The sequence below is a fragment of the Malurus melanocephalus genome, unplaced genomic scaffold (genome assembly GCF_030028575.1).
Source record: "Malurus melanocephalus ecotype Western Australia unplaced genomic scaffold, MMel_1.1 scaffold_659, whole genome shotgun sequence".
In the NCBI taxonomy this organism is placed as follows: domain Eukaryota; kingdom Metazoa; phylum Chordata; class Aves; order Passeriformes; family Maluridae; genus Malurus; species Malurus melanocephalus.
Window position 1 is genome coordinate 139,237 of NW_026623891.1, and position 19,922 is coordinate 159,158.

The 19,922-nt window shown below is 40.4% G+C and overlaps 1 protein-coding gene across 2 annotated transcripts in view; it reads left to right on the top strand.

Annotated features, from left to right (window-relative positions):
* Positions 1–1,212: 1,212 nt before the first annotated feature.
* Positions 1,213–19,922, top strand: part of ESR2 (estrogen receptor 2) — a 31,862-nt gene continuing 13,152 nt past the window's right edge. Inside the window, exons 1-4 of one of the 2 annotated variants that reach the window (XM_057383795.1) lie at positions 1,213–1,360; positions 4,660–5,132; positions 9,271–9,446; positions 12,291–12,407. In XM_057383795.1, the coding sequence (XP_057239778.1) occupies positions 1,358–1,360; positions 4,660–5,132; positions 9,271–9,446; positions 12,291–12,407 (769 nt within the window). In that variant the 5' untranslated portion in view covers positions 1,213–1,357. Of the gene's footprint in view, positions 1,361–3,768; positions 4,100–4,659; positions 5,133–9,270; positions 9,447–12,290; positions 12,408–19,922 lie in introns of those variants that run through there. The other variant, XM_057383796.1, reaches the window with a different exon arrangement.

Sequence of the window (19,922 nt, forward strand, 5' to 3'; positions counted from 1 at the left end):
TTGTRCACCTTCTGTAAAAAGAGTCTGCATTTATTGTCCTTGTATCTCCACTTCAGGGGTTAGAAGACTGCAGTTGTGTATTCCTCAAGTAGAACAAATCCAGTTCCCTTGGTGCCCCCATGTCATAATCACTGAGCCCTGAAATGTATTTATAAATATTTAGAATAATCTRGACATGGTCAGTGTCCTGACCAAAGCCAAAGAGTGCTCATTTTCTTTAAAAATATTCTTTCCTTTGTGCTTTTGAGCTGCAGTATTTCCTTCAGAGAAAATCTTGATGCCATTGAGCACAGGTTATTAATCTTGCAGGAGTGAGTGCAGCATCTGAGGTCTGCACAGATAGCTGTGCTTGCATTTTGCTTCCCTATCTCTCCCCTGTTTCTTGCATCCAGGTAATAATAAACTTGTTTACTCGCCTGCCTTCTGTTGGCAATATCTGGCACTGCTGCGTTTAATGAGTAATAAGTTTTTCACAAAGCACAAGTATCATCTTACGCATCAGGAATGACTTTCCTTTAATAATCACTGCTCCAGAAGATGATTCAGTTTATTGTTGTGTAAAATGTAACTTAACAGAATATTAATAGAGTGCTCTGCAAGATCTCTTGACTGAGGATCTTTGGCTGTGGGGTGGGCGGTGCAATGCACGCTTGCTGAATCACTTCTGTTAAACCCCAAGGAAGAATGATTGCATTTTAATTTAAGCCCATAAGAGGAAAAGGTCATCTTGATTCTCCATTGCAAAAAATCATTACACAAAATATGTGTAAAATTCTAGGCATGTTGTTGTGTGTGTTGATGGAAGGGTGCCTGAGATTATCCATCACTCCCTTGTTTTTCGAAGCATTGTGCTTTTCTAGGGAATGTTATTTTATTATGCTCCCAAGCAGGTACCCTGCCCTCTCTACCTATTTTTCCCCTTTCCAAAACTTAAAAAAAAAACAACCCATAAAACTAAAAAAAAAAAAAAAAAAAGCTTTTTCACACAAGGCTTTTGAAGAGGTACTTGGTATAGGTAATGTGCAATAAGTGGCTTTTGAGTTTGTTGAAATACGTCAGATGGCTTAATTATTTACCCATGTGTCTGTTTGACTATGACATCTAAACCAGTTCTTGTGCCTCATCTGGCATGTCTTGCATGGTGACTCTCAAGATACATTCAGTTGCTTTAGAGTTCTTCAAAGAGAAGAAACATAATTTTTTTTTTTTTTTTTTTTTTTTTTGGTGGAGAGCATTGATAACATTTCTTTTTTTTCCTGCATCCTTATGGATAGTGGTGTCATCCTCTGGGTACTGGAGCTAATGAAGCTGTTTTATGTCAGAAGTGAATCCTGCCTGTAGTGTCTTAGATTTGTGAATGGTAAGTGTTACTCAAGGAACTGTCCAGAATGACAATTGTTTACTTAACAATGGCATTTCAGTTGTTGAGTGTGTTGCTAAGCTAAACTCACTTCAGTGGATTGAAACATTTGCAGCCTCCCAGGAGGCTGGAGTATAAAAATAATAGACACCTGTTTTGTTTCTGTGTCTGGTACAGATMTACTGCAGGGCTGATGGACTGCATCTGAATAATGTACTTTAGCATTGAATCTTGCTTCTAAAATTTTTCTTCAGAGGAAGAGGGAGTGTTGGGACAGAAGTTCACTTTAGGAAGTAGTTCAGTTCTGTTTAATGAGTAGTGTTTAAGATATGAGGACATTATGTCAGGATGGAACAAATTTATTAGCCTATTTATTGTAATCYTCGTATTAAATGTGGTTGTGCTTCCTCTGGTTTGTGGAGTTTGAATTCTCCAGTCTCAGATCTTGAGATCTGTTTCCCTCAGTCTTCAGTTCTTCTTTAAGACACTCATCTTGACAGTCCAGCAGACAATTTTTAGGACTTTCTGAGCAGTTTCAACAGTTTCACTTTATTTGTAAGGCTCTGGGCTTCCCGTTTGAAATTTTCTGGGTGCAAGGAAATGTGATCAATGTGATCTCATGTACATCCACTGTCTGCTGTGGCTTAACAATTTCTCCTACCCAAGTTAATTATCTCAGGCAAATGCTGTTATTTTTTCACTACATTWCAGCCTCTGAAGACCATGAGGACAGTTTTCTTTAACCTGCTGGACCCCAGAGTCCCCTTCTCTTGTAAATAAATCATGAGCAGTGASGTTTTGAGGAGGGCTGTACTGACTTCTTATGCTTGTGTGAACTCCTRCCCCTAAAACAAACTTCAGTCTTGCTTCTGGTAACTTCTGTGGATGTTTCTGAATACTTTGTGTTGCCCTTTGGAGACAGTATCTCCTCCTGCTAAACAGGCAGTTACCCTGCATACACACAGGAGCGGATTCCCTCTGCAGCAAAACATGACTCAAATCKCAGCTGATTTCTGTTCATAAAATTCCGTAGTAGGAGCCCTGTGTTCTGTCTGCTTCTACAGTGTACAGGCATTTATTTGCTAAATGCTGAGGGGAGTTACAGACCAGCTGCCTGCTGCAAAATCTGTCAGAGCAGAATGTCTCTAGCTGATGGTAACAGAGGTGTTGCTGTAGTGCTGCTCAGGTCCTTTTCTCCAAAGGGTTTGGGGTTGCCCTGCACTCTGTGCCCTTCTAAGGGAGGCAGAGGCTCAGAGTGAGCACAGACAGCTTTTGCTGGGCATTCCAGATGCTCTAGCAGTGTCCATGCTCATCCTGAATACCTGCAGCCTCTGAGATTGCAAAGGGAATGCAGCTTTCCTTACACTGAATCTTTAAATGTGTGCTGATTCCAGTGTGCTCACYGGCTCACTTGTAGTAACCCCTGAAAATACACTTAAAGTAATTTTTAGTTCCCTCATTTGTTTCTAGTATATTACCCACCCCATAATCTGGGAGTGAAAGCACATTTGGGTTTATCAATGGCTTTTTTGCAGTGAAGTTTGCACGATGCCTGGTTTTTCCTAGAGGAGTGTCTGGTGGGGGCAGATGAAGTGTGTAGGTTGAGTGAGGAGTGAGGCCAGAATCCCCTGCTCTGACAGCTCTGGAGTTCCAGTCCAAGAACTGCTGGACACAAACAGCTGCTGAGATATCTCATTTTCCTGTTTCCCACAAAGGAAAAAACAGCAGCTGGGTCTAAAGTGCTTGGGCTGATTTAAATGAGTTTCTGGTTGTTTCCACATATATCTTCAGTTTCATCKCCAGAGTGCAGAGTGAGAAGGAAGGATGGACTCTCAGCTATCCATTTTAGTCAAAAGGACTATTTTTTACATTTTCTGTTAATGCTTCTACTCTCAGTCCTCACCCTAGAGGACAAAAACATTTAAATGCCTCAAGGTGGCATTCTAGAAATGCCATCTGGCTGAGAACTTTGGGGACAGGGAGGTTGCTGTTACTTCAACAAATCCGTGCTTGAATCTTCCTCATCTTGCTTTGTGGTCATGTGAGGCAAAAAAAGGTAAGAACATATTGCATCTATACCTTTGGCYACTCGTGGAATAACAAAGCTGGATGTTTAGTTATCCTGTGGTTTCTCTTGTTAGGATCTTATTACCATATGTAAAAGTACACTGAAATATCAGTGCAGGGGGCTGGAACTTGCTATTTTGGATACAGAATTGTTTTGAATTGCARACTAGGTCTGTCTTCAGAGCTGGAATGAATTGCGGATTAAACTCTAAGTGAAGAATAAAGAAAAGTATGTATTTAAATGCTACCGCAAAATAATGCTTCCAGGGCAGGGGTCTGTCTCAGGAAGATAATGGGTATTTGTTTGTTTTTGGGGTTTTTTTTTTCTGTCTTGTCAAAATTATTTTCTCTTTTAATTAATTTGTATATACCTAAATCTGGCAAAGAGTATATGCTGTGGGCAATTTAAGGTGTTTGTTTTGATAACTGAGTCAGATGAGAGAAAGGACAGGGAGTAGTTGGRAATGGGAATTATAAAACTTCTGTACCTTATGAAATCACTCGAGTTGTGCTGWCAGCTTTGGAAATAGCTGCATTTTATGACTTGTACTTTTCTAATTGCTCTGCTCAGAGGTGCCGTACCCAGGGACCTCTCAGTGATGAAGTTGCACTGTTTGCTGACATCCCCTTCCTGTCCTCCCCCTCTGTGCAGTGGAGTTCTGGATTTGGAAGGTATAGGGAACCTGCATGTGTGTTTGTGTGTGTGTGTTTTCAAAATATCTTCTGTAAAGTGTTTGTGATGGAAAAGGGGAGCGCCCTGGAGTACAAGGCTGGAGACTGTAGTGCAGTTACAGCAGGAGATGGTGAGTTGTTATAAAGAGAATTGATTTCTCCTCTCTAGCTGTGGATCTTGGGGTAATTTTGTCTCTGATATAGAGTAGTTTTACCCTGGTTGTAGCTCCTGTTAAGATCCAAATTGTCACTTTCATCTTTGTTTCAGGCAGGCCTGAAATAATTTTCTTCTTAAAATTATTCTTTTTTAAAAAGGAGTCTGAACTCAATGTGTATTTCARCCTATATTTTTAAGGACAATCTAGAAAGCTTTCTTTTTCTGAAAGGTAGTAAATTTGTACATTGACTATTTAAGTGCATTTGGTGTGTAATCTGTTTTAATGAGACATTTTTATGTTTTCTGGTTTACTGGTCCCTTTTATGTTTTATAGAAAAGGACTTAATGCAGAGCTTTCTAATTTTTTAATTTTATTTTTTTTTAATATACCTTATCATCTCAGGATGAATATTTAAACAGCACTCTTCAGACTTGCTCCAAAATGTCCCTGTGCACATCATCTCACAAGGACTTTTCTCAGTTGCTGCCACTTCAGGATATTGGATGCAATAAAACAGAAATTAAAAATTCACCTGCTGGTGTCATCTCTCCAGTCCCCTACAGCTGCAATCAGCCCACGCTGTCAGAAGAACACAGTCCAGTCTACATTCCCTCCTCTTACCCGGAAAACAGACATGAATATTCTGCAATGGCATTCTGCAGCCCTGCTATGGTGAACTACAACATTGCCAGCAATTTTGGGGATCCAGAGAGCATGGCTGGCAGGCAAACCTCCAGCCCCAGTGCTCTGTGGTCTGCTCCTGGCCATCTGTCCCCTCTGACACTGCACTGCCAGTCCTCGCTGCTCTATGCAGAGCAGCCCAAGAGTCTGTGGTGYGAGGCTCGACCGATGGAGCCGCTGCTGCCCGGGAGCAGGTCAGTGCTGCTTCTTGCTTTCAAACGTGYCTGAATGGTATTTACATTATTTAAGTTCCCTTAGCTCAACTCTTTTCTTTTTACATTTCAATTCTATGTGTTGGTYCCTCTGAAAAACAAAGCAATGCCAAAAAAACTCCACTAAAAACTCCACCAAATCAATCCTGTGRTTTTTTWWWWAATTTGTTTGTTTTCAATGTAACTTCTGAAATGAGATTTATTTCAATACCTCCTTAGAGTAATGTGCAGCAACATCAAGCATTGCAAATACCTTCAGTGTGTGAACAGTTTACACTGTGTAAACAAAAGTTCAGGASTGCTAGGTACTATTTTGTGTAATAAAAATTAATTTTGCTATGGTAGATTAAGTCCTTTGAGTGAAAGASGTAAAGGTTCATTCTTTTTGGCTTTTCATACAATGTTGTTTGAATTCCTTCTTACCCAGGTTATTTTTTTACTGCATCTAATGGRTGTGAAGGCTTTTTGTTAACTTGAAATTCGAGGGAAATGTTTTCTTTGCTTCTGGCTTTCAGTATAAACAGTCACACAGCAGCATGTGTCACGTTAAAAGGGGGCTGCTACTGAAAAAGCCTGACTTTGTTTCTTRTTGCTGCTCCCAACTGACTTTGTTAGTAGTGAAGAGTAATCACAGGCTAAATTTTCAGCTGTCAAGAAACTCTGTTTGCAAAAACCCAATCTCATTCTGCACATTTACTCAAATAGCAAATCCTAATCTGTGTGTGGATCATCAGCTGATGAAATTGCCCCGTTCATGGGCACAACACTTGGGATGGATAAAAGCWCAGGGTGGGCAGGTGCTGCTCTGTTCCAGCATCTGTTTATTCACAGGCCTCCTTATTTGACTTCAGCAGTCACCTGGAGTATGAAAAATAGTGTGTCCTGGCAACAGTTTAATTCAATGGTTAATAAAGGATTTGTGCTATTTTTGAGACTACCCACATTCCTTCTGCAATGGGTGGGCTTTGTGCAGTTCTGGAGTGCAGATTTGCCTTCAGTGTAGGTGTGTGGATTGGGAACGACTCTTTGGGTAGAACTTACACACAGAAGAATCCCCCAGGCAGCTTTGGTGTGAGCAGGGGTAACATCCAAACTCTTTCCACTTAGGTTAAAGTTCCAAAGGTTTGACAACCCTAGGGAGGTTAGTATTTGAAGCAGTCCAGGTGTTGGGACAGCAGCTGGAATAAGCCAGGAGCAAGAGAAGCCTGTCTGATGCTCTGCAGTGCCCTCTTTACAACAGACAAAAGGGAAGCCAAACCTGCCACACTGGAGTTTAAATAAATAAGTTGTCAGCTATTTATATAGATATATAAGGACTATTGCTCATGTAGCTGCTGATGATCTTACTTAAAGAGAAATCAAGAAAATCTGGAGTAGAACCCCTTTTTCACAGAMTGGTTTGAATTGAAAGGGGTCTTAAAGACCATGTAGTTTCAACCCCCTGCTGTGGGCAAGGACACCTTCCCCTAGACCAGGCTGCTCAGAGAAGGATAACCAGCAGAAAATGACTGACTTACTATTTTAAGTGAAGTCTTAACTCTTTTTCAGAAATATAGTATCTCTGCATAGAAACCACGACCATAAAACAGAGAGGAGTGCTAGGAGGTATAAAGGGATAAATCTCTCACCGTGTGGCTCCTCAGCAGCTGCCAGGGTACATCCCCTATTTTCCTGCCTCCTTTGGTGCAGGAGCATTGTGAGCATTCATCCAGCTGCTTCCAGCTCACCTGGAAGATCTGGCAGCCCATTCCTCTGCTGAGCATCCTGAGGTGCCCCAGCCCTGCAGGAGCTGGGATGTTGTCTCTACCCACGGATGTTGTCTCTGCCCTCTCTGTTTGCCCCCGGTGAGGAAATGCTGCGGAGCAGGAGAGTCTTGGGGTATGGGATATTTATCCAAAATCCCTGATTTTACAGGGCCTGTTGTCCTTGCAGACAGTGGTGACAAACTGAAGGGGTTTGAGCCTCCTGGTGCGAGGCTGCAGCTGTCTCAGACGAGCAGCTCTGATGCTGTTTGGCCGCAGGAGGAGTTTGTTCCAGATGGTTCCACTGTGCACAAGCTGCTTGCCACAAGCCTGTGAAAGCCTTGCATGTGTGCAAGGTGGCTGTTGTTAAACTTTTAAGCAGGGGAAGAAAAAGTGCTTTTTAAAAGCACTTGTCATGACTGGGAGGTAAAAACTAACAATCCACACTGAGATGTTATGGAGGTGCTTTTTCTTTATTTTCATCCATAACCTCAATGCTTTATCGAGGGCAATAAACACTGCTCWCCACAGCATATCAATCAGTCACAGAGAGGCTCTCCAGCTCATTTGGAGTCTCCTCTGACCCTCACAACTGGATAATGATTCCCAAGTAAAGCTCAAAAATATACCTCTTTTACTAATGTGAAACACCAAATTATTTTTGCTTCAAACTACAGGGGAAGGAATAGCAATGTTTTCCCCTCCTTGCATTGGCAGCATATTAAGCACATGTGATACAGTCTCTTTTGGGGASAGTTCCCCCTCATTGGTCTTCTCAGCATGGCAGAGAGGGAAGCAACTCAGTGATTCACCAATCCATTAATGGGGTGTGTGTGCAATCAAAGACCAAGCTCGTTAACCACCTAAACCCTCCTCTGCCCTGCCACATCTGAATGAATTAACATTAAAAAAAACCTCTCAGTAACTTAATTGTGCAACAAGGACCTTAATTGTTCTGTTTTGAAATTTGCTCCAAGAAGCACCTTTTCTTCCTTTCCAAATTTTTTACCAGGAAATTTGAACGTGTTCTCCTCAAATGCTTATGAACTTGATGATTTTCATTTGGCATGTGGGTGTGTTTGTCCTGACCTCCTGTCATGCAACCAGCACAAAATCTACTTTTAATATATTAGTTAAAGCCTCTTTGACTGCACTTTCAGCATGTTTCCACTGTTCTGGTTAAACTTGCCCTTGTTCTGTAGAAGTCATAAACAATGCTACCTGCTGTCTTACTCCAAATGATTTTTCTCCTCTCTAATCCTGCTGGAAGGTGGRATGAGGAAAATTCTAGGGTTCCTAAATTCTGCCTCTGTGCTTCAGTTTATAACCATAAGTTGACTGTACACCTTTCTTTTTCTCAAACTGCTGCTGAGAGTTTGCACATGACACTATTTGCTCTCTGTCGAGAAATTGTACTGACCCTGAAAGCAAAATGTGCAAAAACCACCAAGAAAATCAGGTCCAGATAAAAAGGATACAATGGATGTACTTCCTACACCTAAACCCAGCATTACTGATAATCTAAGTTCCTTTCTTCCTGCTGTTTACAGGATCTTGGTGTCAGGAATTGGCTATTTTTCATGGTTTTTATCCTGTTTTAATTTAATCCAGTCATGAAGAATAGTTCCTGTATGTTGGAATTATTTGCAATGTTTCAGGAATGTGTGTATCTGACTAATTTATGTAGAGCAATATTTTTTTTATGCACAAAAGTATTTTATTAATTGTGTTTCTCCATTTTTCTTGTATTCATACTTCTTTTAGTTTAGCATTCAGGTGATCAACAAGGGTTGTCACCTTGAACAGAAAACTTTGTCTAACATCATGAGCTGATCCTGTAGGCTGAAATTCACATCAGAATTCTCCAGAATGTCATAGAGCGATTAAAGCCTCATGTACTTAAATACTTGAGAATGGATGTGTATTGTAATTCTGCCTTACTAACAGGACAAAGCAACTGCAGCTCTGATCATTGTAGCGTTTACTGTGTCAGTCTGAGCTGTCTGAGTTCTCCTTTTCCATMTGAAGCTCCTGAGAAGCAAAATCCACTTCACAAATTCCTGGACTTGCCCATTTCCAGCAATTCTTCAAGATCCATCAGAGTTCCATATGATTTTCCCAGGGTTCATGTGGTTAATACAGCAGCAGTTTTATCCCTTTGACTATTTTAAATCTTTCTAGTGTGTTATCACTGGAATCAGACTACATGCTTTAAATTATCTTGTCAGAAAGGCTTAACAGTGTTTCACACTATCCTGTGTTCAGGAACATGAAGACTCTGCAGAGAGACAATAGAAGACAATGGMAAATTATGAAAYTCTTTRCAMTGCAGTTTAAWTTTTTCCTCTTTTGTAACACATGTTTTTCTTTTCTATCAGAGAAACTTTAAAAAGAAAAGTTAATGGCAATGATTGTACAAGCCCCATTGCAAATAATCCTGGCTCAAAAAAGGATGCCCACTTCTGTGCAGTCTGCAGTGACTATGCTTCAGGATACCACTATGGGGTCTGGTCCTGTGAAGGCTGCAAAGCATTTTTTAAAAGAAGTATTCAAGGTARGACAAACAGGTTTTGCCAATTTTGCTCAAATAATTTTTTTCGTGTGACTAGGGGCTGCAGCAATTGATCCAGTAATGAGCTGGTCTGAAATCCTGGTGTCTGGTGCTCCGTGCTGAAAATAGAGCAACACATGATTTGACTGTTCTTCCCTTGGCTCTGATGTTATCAAGATCTGGAAACTTTGCAGAGTGAGCAGCTGATTTCTTTGGAGCAGAGGTGGAGCASAGCACAGTGAGGCCCCACAGTGAAGCCTGGGTGGGGTGGCACTGCAGAGCTGTGAATCTGATGGGAGTTTATGTCCCAGCTCAGTTGTAGTAATTGAGAATTAGTTGTCAGAGACACAGTAAGAGAAGGCAATTACCTGGAGACTCAGCTTGCCCAGAGCTCTTCTTGACAAGAGTCGATTGCCAGGAACTGTTGAGTCTCAGTGTGTAATATCCACACCCTATGGAGGATGGACAAATATGTGCAGAGTAAATCAGGTACTGCCCTGATTGGTGTTAATGCTCAACCCCCCACCCCTCAGAGCCTGCACTGCAGTATCTCTTACTCTATTTAAGACTTCTACTTCCATGTCTAAATTCTGAAATATTTGCTATTTAGTTCAAATTTGCTGGGTGGCTGCAGTGTGAAGTAAATGTGGGGCTCCACATTTGCTGTCCCAGCCAGTGGAAGTCACTCAGGCACTGTGTGACAGCTTTGGGGCACTTGGTTTCTTTAACCTTGGCCTGGTTACCCTGTTCTTTGACCTCATCTGGGAGCTTTKGGTGGAAAGTTATTTGTATTGACATTGGCTACTGCATGTGGATACCAGTGCAGAAAATCTTGTTACCTTTTGGTCTTTAGTGTTCCCCTTTCTCTTCTGCCTGCAAAGCCTTTAGCAGGCTTTCTGCTAAAAATCTTCAGATATTTTATTTTGGCAGAGTTGGTGCCACCAGGAAAATCAAACTTAATTCAGAACTTGCTTTGCCTTTTCAATTTATTGTGCAAATACTGCACAGGTGAAGAGCAATTTCTACMAGCTGGAGCGAGGACTTTTGATTTCTAAAATAATTGAAGAGAACTCTGTGTCYAGTTTGTTACAAATGGAGAATGAATTTGCTCTCACAGGGTTTTCTGCCAAGTTAATGGTTTGCCTGCTCTGTGTTGCTCACATRTGCTTGGGCCACCAGAAGTTACCCCCTGTGTTCTTTTGGGYACCTCAGTGTGCTCTGCCAGGTAATGGTGTTTGTAATTCMAAYAAAAGAATAATAAAACACGAATAARAGAAAGCCAGTTCTGGGCATAAAACACTATCACACACTCAGTTGCAATGGTTGTTATGCAGGATTTTTTGTATTAAAATAAAAGAGTTCTGGGCCTGCCATAGACTAAAATGTTGGGCTCACGTCTGAATAATGTYAGATGGCATTACTGAGCCACTGYGTGTGGTCCCCTCAGCTTGTCTGAGTTTGTAGTGTGGGCTGTTTGTCCCACATCACTGAACATCTGCCTGCRAGTTAAATTATCCCAAGGCCACAAGAGTTTTAAATCACTTTATTCTCCTGTGTGCTTGGGTTGTAATGCAGCAGAAAACTTCCTCCTCCTCTYTCCCCATGTTGTGTGTGAAGAGTGATAAACAGTAATTTGTTTTTCAGTCTTGTCTGCCAGTAGGAAATGGGACAAACTGTAATYTGATCTCTTCTTTTTAAAATTGTCGGTTCAAAAATTCAAGGTTAAAATAATTCTAATTTTGCAAGGCAATAGTCACAATGGTTCAGTTAAATAATTACCCTTGGGGACATGAACTCTTGGATTTGCACCAAGTGAAAAAAAAAAATCACTCTAGTAGCAGTATTTTTCCTGATCTTATTCTTGGTTGGGAAAAAAACCAAACCATAAAAACCCCACAACTTCAAAAGCAGCCTGGGAGAAAAGACATCAAGCAATGTAAATGAGTGAATATTTTTACATCCTTTGGTAATTGCTGCAAGAGAGAGTTCCAGTATTTGGCAGGAGATGATTCAACTGTATTTACACCAGGAGTGTACCCAAGTCCAGTTTACAGTAATAAACCTTTGGACCAGATTATTGATTAATGAAATACAGTGACATAAAGGGGTTTGGGCGGGAATAAGGTGAGATGGGAAAGAATGAGAAAAGAACAGAAGATGCTGCAGTGAAAAGTGATGAAAAATAAGACAAATACTTGTCCAGACTATCTAAAACTTACACCTTCTACTTGTGTTTTTCTTTGTAGTTACAAGATGCATTATTTCATACCAGTCTGCTTTTTCTCTTGGCTTTTGTTTTTTATTTTTTTTTTTTTTTTATTTTTTTTTTAATTAACTTTGGTCCAGGGTCAATCCTTCAAAGGCTTCTTCATTCCTGGAACTCACCACATCATAGTTCAGTAAATAGAGCTGTAGTTTGCTTAAATCTTTGCAGGACTGAAGCTGTTCTTTTCAGCTCTGTTGAGGAAAAAAAATAATTAAAATCTGGTATCTGCCAGCCATAGACTCCCAATATATAGTAAGAAATTACAGGTTGGGAGCAAATTTCCACAAGACTGTGTGTTCCATTTTCAAGAAATAGGTTGGTTTTAGAAGGTGCTTGGTTATCTGGCAGTCATCACTATAAAGCTGGGCTATGCTGTATGGAATTTTGAGGCCACAGATTCATGTTTATGATATAGGGAAAATAGGAAATTTTGCATCAGTTAAATTAATGGAGCATAGCTATACGCACATGAAAATGTTGAGCTGTTTAAAGTCAAGAACATTTCTTATTTTGGGAAATGACCAAGACTGTTGAAAATCTAAATTTTAAATGTTAAATTTTCCCTTCTTGCCCTGCTGCAGGACACAACGATTATATCTGCCCAGCCACCAATCAATGCACAATMGATAAAAACCGGCGCAAGAGCTGCCAGGCCTGCAGGCTACGGAAATGCTACGAAGTGGGGATGATGAAATGTGGTGAGTTTGGCATGGCTGTGCTGTTACCTTGGGTTTTGCTGGCTTATTTTTTTTATTTCCCTTCAGCTGATTCAGTATCTCCTTCCTTGGAATCCTAAAAAGCCACAATAGTCAATTAAAGCAAGGTTTAAGCTGGTTTTATGGGAAGGAATTAACTGATTCTTAAAGATGAAGACTTGCCATTTTCAGAAGAAAATCTGTGGGAAGAGGCAAGGTGAAGGTTAAGCATGTGAAAACCRTATAACTTCTGCAGAGCTTTGGGAACACAGGTTACTTCCACGCCATGCAGAATGGGAACTGGAGACCTGCTGCTTCCAGAACCTTCCAGAGCCTTCCAGAGTCTTCCAGTGCCAGTCTCTGTTAATGGGAGGTGAATGAGCTGTGCTCTGCTGGTTGGATGCACTGCAGGAATAGCAGAGTCACATCAAAGTTAATTCACCCACTGTTTCACCTCTGACAGGGGCAAGGGTGGGTGTGATTCTGATGGGAGTTCGAGTGTCTATGGAGGAGTGTGAGAATGAAATCAGCTGTGTGGAGCTGCTGCTGTTGGCTCTCAGCTGCCAAAAATCAACAGCTCAGGACATTAGTGGAATGACAGATTTTCCATTGTCCCTCTTTCTAATCCCATAAAGGCTCAGCAGCTTGGCCACCCATCCTGTGAAGAGCCACCTCTGTGGTGTCCCAGTGTTTGTTGTGGGGCTTTGGTGGGTCAGTGAGGGGAAGGCAATTCTTTTTTTGGAACAAACTMTCTTCAGATGATGCCCCACAGCTGTTCCACCAAAAGGAACAKTGAAGAACCACTGTCACTGCACATTCAGAATTACCCAACCTTTTAACCCTATCTTGTACTTACAGTGACATGCTCCAATGTAATTGTATATTCAGAGATGATATTTTAAAGGTTATTTTTAAGAAGAAAAGAATCTGAAAGATGTTTCAATCAAATGCATGTTTACAGTCAGGGTTTGCTGTTTCTTATAGAATGCCCAATGTATGTGATAGGAGCAGCTGGGAAAATATCCCCTAAAAGCACTGGAGTGGAAAGGAGAAGGTCACTGTGCTTGACTCTCCAYAATTTGCAGGGGTGCATCTCATTTCATCCCATTTAATGTAGATACCTATTTCTGTTTCAAAACTAGACACTGTTTTCATCCTCCCACTGCTTTGATCTGAAGACTGTTTGCAAAATATAACTTCTTCCATTAAGAACATTCTTTAGAATTCCAGCCTGCATTTATTGCCAAACAATTAATGTCTGTTTTTTCTTGTGACAACATTGTCTTTTTRCTTAGAGGCTCCTCTTCTCTTTGTTGTTAACACCCTGGTTTTGTTTAGGGACTGCATCCTATCCCCTCACAACCTTTGCTTTACTTGGCTAAAAAAACCCAAGGAAACTTCTCCTCTTGCAAAAGAGGAAAATAGGCAGAATCTGGAAACCGTCAGGGTAGCTCCACCTGCTCCAGGCAGAGATAATCCAATTTGCACTTGGATGGCCAGAATTATGGACAGCATTCCTGTGACTCTCCTCACTGCAGTTCCACTCATACATTTCTATTGCTGCAGGAGCTTTTCTCTGCACACAACCCAGGATCCTATTTACCTTTTTCAAGGTAACATCATGCTGGCAGTTCATAATCACACCATGATCTGTTATGATTGCAGCCTCCCCGTTCATTTCTAGCTGATAACTCCAAGTGCAGAACTGAAATTTCAGTTGGCCTTTCCATTATTTTTGTACCCCTGAAGTACATTGAGTTTCCTTTGCTCAAATCAGATGGTTCTTTCTATGTGAAGCTCCTGTCTTTTCCTGCAGTGATGAGGTATCTCAGCTTTATTGGTGTTTGGTCTTACCTCCAGAAAAGAAAGGCTTATGGCTGCAAATAAGATTCCTTTCAGAACTTGACTTTCTGAATTTTGGTCATCTTTGTGACTGAGAACTTTGCTCAAAGTTTTCCCAGTGGAGGTTTCTATCAAGCCCCAGTTCTGGAGCTGGAAAGGTTTTGTAAAGATTGATTCCAGAATGGTAAGGTAGACCTCCAAAATGTTTGGTTTAAATYAATCTTTTTATTCTAGCTGTCCAGAAATTCCTGGTTTGTGATTAGACCTCATGGGCACTGTGGTATTACAAGTAATAAATTATAGTATGCAATTCTGTCCTAGCCTGTCTTCCTTTGAATCTTGTCATATTCATAAACATGTTTTCCCACAATAATGATTGTCTACAGGACATTAATGATTATGCCAGACAAAAAAAAATGACAGATTGAAACTGTAACTAGAACAAAAAGGGAATTGTGTTTTAAAATAATTAGTGTTTTAAATAGTAGCACCAAAGCTTGAAGCTCTCGAGAATTCAATTTGATARTCTGAACAATTTAATTTCAGAAAGAAGAACACAAAAATTACTCAGAACTGTCTGAGTCACCTGATGAGTTAAGTGACACCTGTGAGTAATGCTGATGTATGGACACATGGTGACAGACATTTAAACCAGACAGATTTTAAGACAGTATTTCTTGCATGAAATGTAAATGCCATTTCCTGCAGACCAGAGCGATTATGTCCCAAACATTTTCTCACTAGAACTCTGCTTCAATAAAAATCTATTGTAGAAAGCCATAAAAGGGAACATTTTGTTTTTAATGAAGGCTTTTCTGCATCTCTGCTCCTTTCTGAGGTCACCCAGTGAATGGATTGATTCATCCATCTGGATGGGATGGAATGGTTTGTGAGTGCATTTTTGCTCAGTGGGGGCTTGTGTCCAGCAGAAGTGATAAAAGAAGGTCAATTAGCACTTTGTAGTTTGAGAGTTCTTCATAAAATCCCTGCACCATTCCCAGCATATCTTTAAATCCTCACTTTGCATATTATCAATAGACACCTTGAGAAAAAACACACACATMGATATTTGTGTGTTTAAAACACTCATTTCTGTGTCTAAATGGGATTAAGCAGTACATGCCATCTACAAYACAGTAGGAAACAGTAGAAAAGTGTGGCTCTGGAGTTTCCTSGTCTGAAATTCTCTCAAATGTCATCACCTTCAGAAATGTTGAGAAGTCAGCCCACAAGCCACAGGTATTTTGGTGGAGGTCAGCTCAGGGGTGCCTTGTGTTAAGGTGATAATGTATTTTATCACAAAAAATCCCATCATTGCCAAAAGCATGAGAGTTTTAGACACTGCATCTGCTGATTCCTCTGCAGGAAGTCCATGTTCCCTGCTGTTCCAAACAAGAAAGCTACTGCTAAAGTTTGGTGGTAGGACTACTAACAGTGATAGAAAAATAATTACGAAAAAATTGTACTGTCATCAGGAGCATGATGAGAAAACAGAAGAACTGCAGTGAAGTCTGCCCAGCAAACTTGACTAAAACAGATCTTCCCTTGGAACTTTCTGGTGTTTACCTGGAGAGCTGAAATGCACTTGGACTGTTTGTCAAAGTCAGTGAAATAGAGGGGAGTTGCTCCATCACTTTGCACCCTTGGAGCAGCTCTGAGCTTCTTTGCTTTGTTTGTTTCCTGAGGCTCAAACAGATCTTCTTCCATCAGGAATTTTCTGTTTCCCTGACTTGTCTTTTATTTCTCTCCTCTGCCCTGCTCCTATATATTCTTYCCCGTGTGTCAGTTCTAACCTGAACATTGAAAATGTTCCAAAGATAAAGTTCCTTTCAGCCCTAARTGAGGAGGCTGAGAGGCCACACTCAAAAGTCATGGAGAGATGCTGCTCTTGAATCCTGGCATCATTYAACAAGTTTGCAGGAAGAAAAACACATTTCTCTGTGGGCTGGTTCAGGATTTGGCTCTTTCTCCTGTGTGTGGCTTCTGTGTGCGGTTGAAATACTGTAAAGTATTTTTCAGACAGAAAATAAGTGGAGACAAAATGTTTCAAGACATTCTCTGGGCATCAGATGTTTTAATTGAATTTTAGCTATTATAGAAATCACTGTAATTCTGGCTYATGTTCTCATGTGCACATAGGCAGGTGGCAGCTCCTTTGTCAGTAGCTCTGCTCTGGAATATGTACTCACCAGAACATTTGCATCTGCTTTCAAAGGTGACTGGAGTGATAATGATTTACCAATGTGTACTGGAGCCAGTTTTAAGCTCAAACACTTTCAAAAGCTGATTAAAATATATTCAGTGGTAGAATCTGCAGTTGCTACAGAACTGGTTAGTTATATAAGCCATTGAGGGACCAAAATCAGTATGAAGGGCAACATGTCAGGTAACTGCACACTATAGCAGAAAGCATTTGTGATTTTTAGAGAATTTGTAATGCTTGAAAAATAGTATTTCATTGCCAGTAATACCTTCAGTGGCTTATTCATGGGTGAATGAACAACAGGCTCATTTTAATGAACTTTTTTCAATGTGCCTTATTTCTTATATCCTGGGGTCATTTRCTCACGTGGGCTGTGGTGCTGTAGCTCAAGGTCTTGCCCTTGGTCCAGCATTCTCAGCTGAATACAGCAATTTTCTTGYACAAAATCACTCTAAATAAGGAGAGTGTGGTAGGAAGAATGAGGGATTTGATCATTTTGCACTTCTGCAATTGCCTCAATTACCTTTATAGAAATGAATATTAGCTATTAAGTACAGTTAAGGAGTCTGTGGTGAAGTCGAGGATAGTTCCTAATCTGGGAGCTGTATTTCATTGCTCTGCCTTTACACAAATCGATCCACATTTCTGTGTCTGCTTAAGCCAAACATTAGGCTGGTTGATAATTATTTATAATATGTAGTTTTATAGACACTTATGTGTGTCTGTTGTATGCTAATAGACGTTATAGGTAAAATTTCTTAGTCCTGCCTAAACTTTGGGCTTGAACAGAAGGCAAAGTTCCTTTGTGTTGTTAAAATGTGTTGTTTTAATTGGAAAGACTGGTGTTTTGTGGTGTATCAGATGATTACAAGGCTTAAATGTAGTTTTTATTTTCTTTAAAACCAAGCAGAAAAAAAATTAAGTGGAAATAAGTGGTAYCTCTTTTTATTATCTTTTATGCACACTGGTGATTCAGTCTACTGCTTTGGCAATATATGGTGAATAAAAATACCACAAATAGCTCAGAATCTGCTTTGGYTGGGTTTTTTCCCACCTTCTTTTCGCCATCAGTTATATTTTCTTTAGTAGAATTTTTTTTTTTTTTTTAAATGCGGAAATGTAATACTCCTAGTCTGGCTTTCTGCACTGGTAATGTGGTTATAGAAATTTAGTTTATGTTTTAAATGGAGCATATTTTTTACAATAAGAACTGGTTACATAAGAAACTTGATTCAATTAAATAACCTAAAGTAATTTAAAGGGGTTTGCTAGTTCCCAGTAAGATCCCTCCACAAGTATTGAGACCTTCAATACTCTGAATATCACAACCTGAGTGAATTATCTTTAGATGGAGAACTGAGTGMAGCTGTGCAGGTGGAAATTGTTCAAGATTATGTCAATTAGAACAGCATGACGGACTGCTTTTTAAACTGTTTTAAAATTTGGTTTCTTTGATCTTCATTAAAGTACCTGCTCAATTACCTGTGTGCTTATATTTTCTATGTATTTATATAAGATTGTATTTTTATTTATAAGACACAAAACGTTATTTAAAGATCTTCACAACAGTGAACTGGAAAAGATAACTCAGATAACACATATCACASAGCATTTGGCACTTTCTGACAGCCCAAGAAAATTTTTACTCTACTCTGCCTATGGCTTTTATTCCCTCTGCTATTTTTCTTGTTCTGTATTTCAAGGTGCCCATGKGAAATGTGTTTCAGCTTTCTCAGTAGTGAAAATGATGTGCCATGTTTTCTTGTGGTTGTGGTCTCTCCCATGCCAGGGGAACAGAGCCATGGATCTCTCTCTCAGAGCACTCTGGTACCTGGGCACCTCCTCATCTGTCTCTACCTGTGCTCTCTGTCCAGTTGCCTCTTCACTTTGTCTGTCTTTCCTCTTTGTCTTCCCTGATGGAAAATACCTATTTTCTGTGCATTGCATGATTTCAGAACAGTCTGCAGCACACTGTGCCATTCTTGTGTTTTCTGGAAGTTGACAAATCACTTCGAGATTTTCCTCCTGACCATTGTGCATTAGTCAAAAAATGAGGCTTAGCACAGAGTTCACTGCATTATCCAGGTGCTTTTGTAGAAAACAGTCTATGCCTTGGTGGCTTTTGACTCTCTCAGGAAGGATTTGCCCAGGAGATGGTGGAAGAAATTGCTCTGTTACTTCTGTAGTTCTGCAGGGAACCTTTTTTTGGGTATTTTCATCTAGTCTCATTCTGTGAATGAATAAGATAACATCTCAAGGTCTGATAGTCTCTGCTGCTATATTATCTTTCCTGCTGTTCATCTGCTCTGGCCACTTCTAGCTCATTGTCATTTGGCTAAGCATTTGGTTCTACAAATTATTTATTTCCTTCTGTCCATTATTAGTCCAAATATCCYGTCTGCACTCATTTCATCATACCCACATCCCTTTCAAAGTCACAAAACCATCCTTGCCCCAAATGGGACAGACCTTAAGCTGGACTTCCAGCTGGAAAATGCTTCCAGTTCCAAATGGCTCATCCCACTTGGATAGCTCTGTGCCTGAGGTCTGTTCATGGAGCCAGCTTTGCCAACTGGTCTTCTCCAATCTCTTGGATTTCCAGGGAAAATGAGCTCTCCAATATTGAGAACTTTCTTCTACATCCAACACAGTTTATCAAACAGGCAGTAAAAGAGAGAGTGAGAGCTGCATGTAGTTCAAAGGTACACATACTAAATCCCTGGAAGGCTCTGTTGTCCTTCTTCAGTCAGGTTGTTCCTGACTGGCCTTTGCCTTCACCCCTCCCTCAGACTGACCCAAATTCTGTTTGACATCTGCTGAAGATGTGACARGACCATGGTCCAAAAAGCTGCCCCCATCTGAGGTTCCTCTGCCCCGTGAGACTGAGCCTGCATCCACCCAATATCCTATTTAGAAAGACAGAACCAGTCAACATGATCTGAAATCAATTTTTTGTTCCTCTCCACCCCTGATTTTTAATTTGGCTTATGTTTGAACCTCTTTGCTAGCTTAAGTAGAAATATGGCTGAATATTTTATGAATATTATGGTTTTGGAGGAGCTTTTAGACTCTYTCCTTGGCAGCTATGCAAAACCAGGTAACAGTGATACCACCAGAGAGAGAAAATTGGACAATGTTTGGTTCTGTCAAAATGAACAATTAAGTCCAGGAATGTAAAGGACTGCTCTTTGCAACAGAAATAGAATTCTGCAGRCAGAATTCCGAACAGGGTGTTTGATCCTAGTTGTAGATGCCTGAATTCCCTTTGGAGAAACTCCTGCTGGCTTTTTGGGGCATGGGGAGAAAATGGGTTGAATCTTGTGAATCCCTGGCTAAACACCCAGCTAAGTGAGGCCCAGCTGTTCTTCCTGAGGCTAACATWGCCCAGAATTTCAAGTCTTTTATTCCCCCAGTTTACATCTAAAGCAGAATTTACAATCAGCTATCTTTATTTGCCTYTATATCTTTGATTT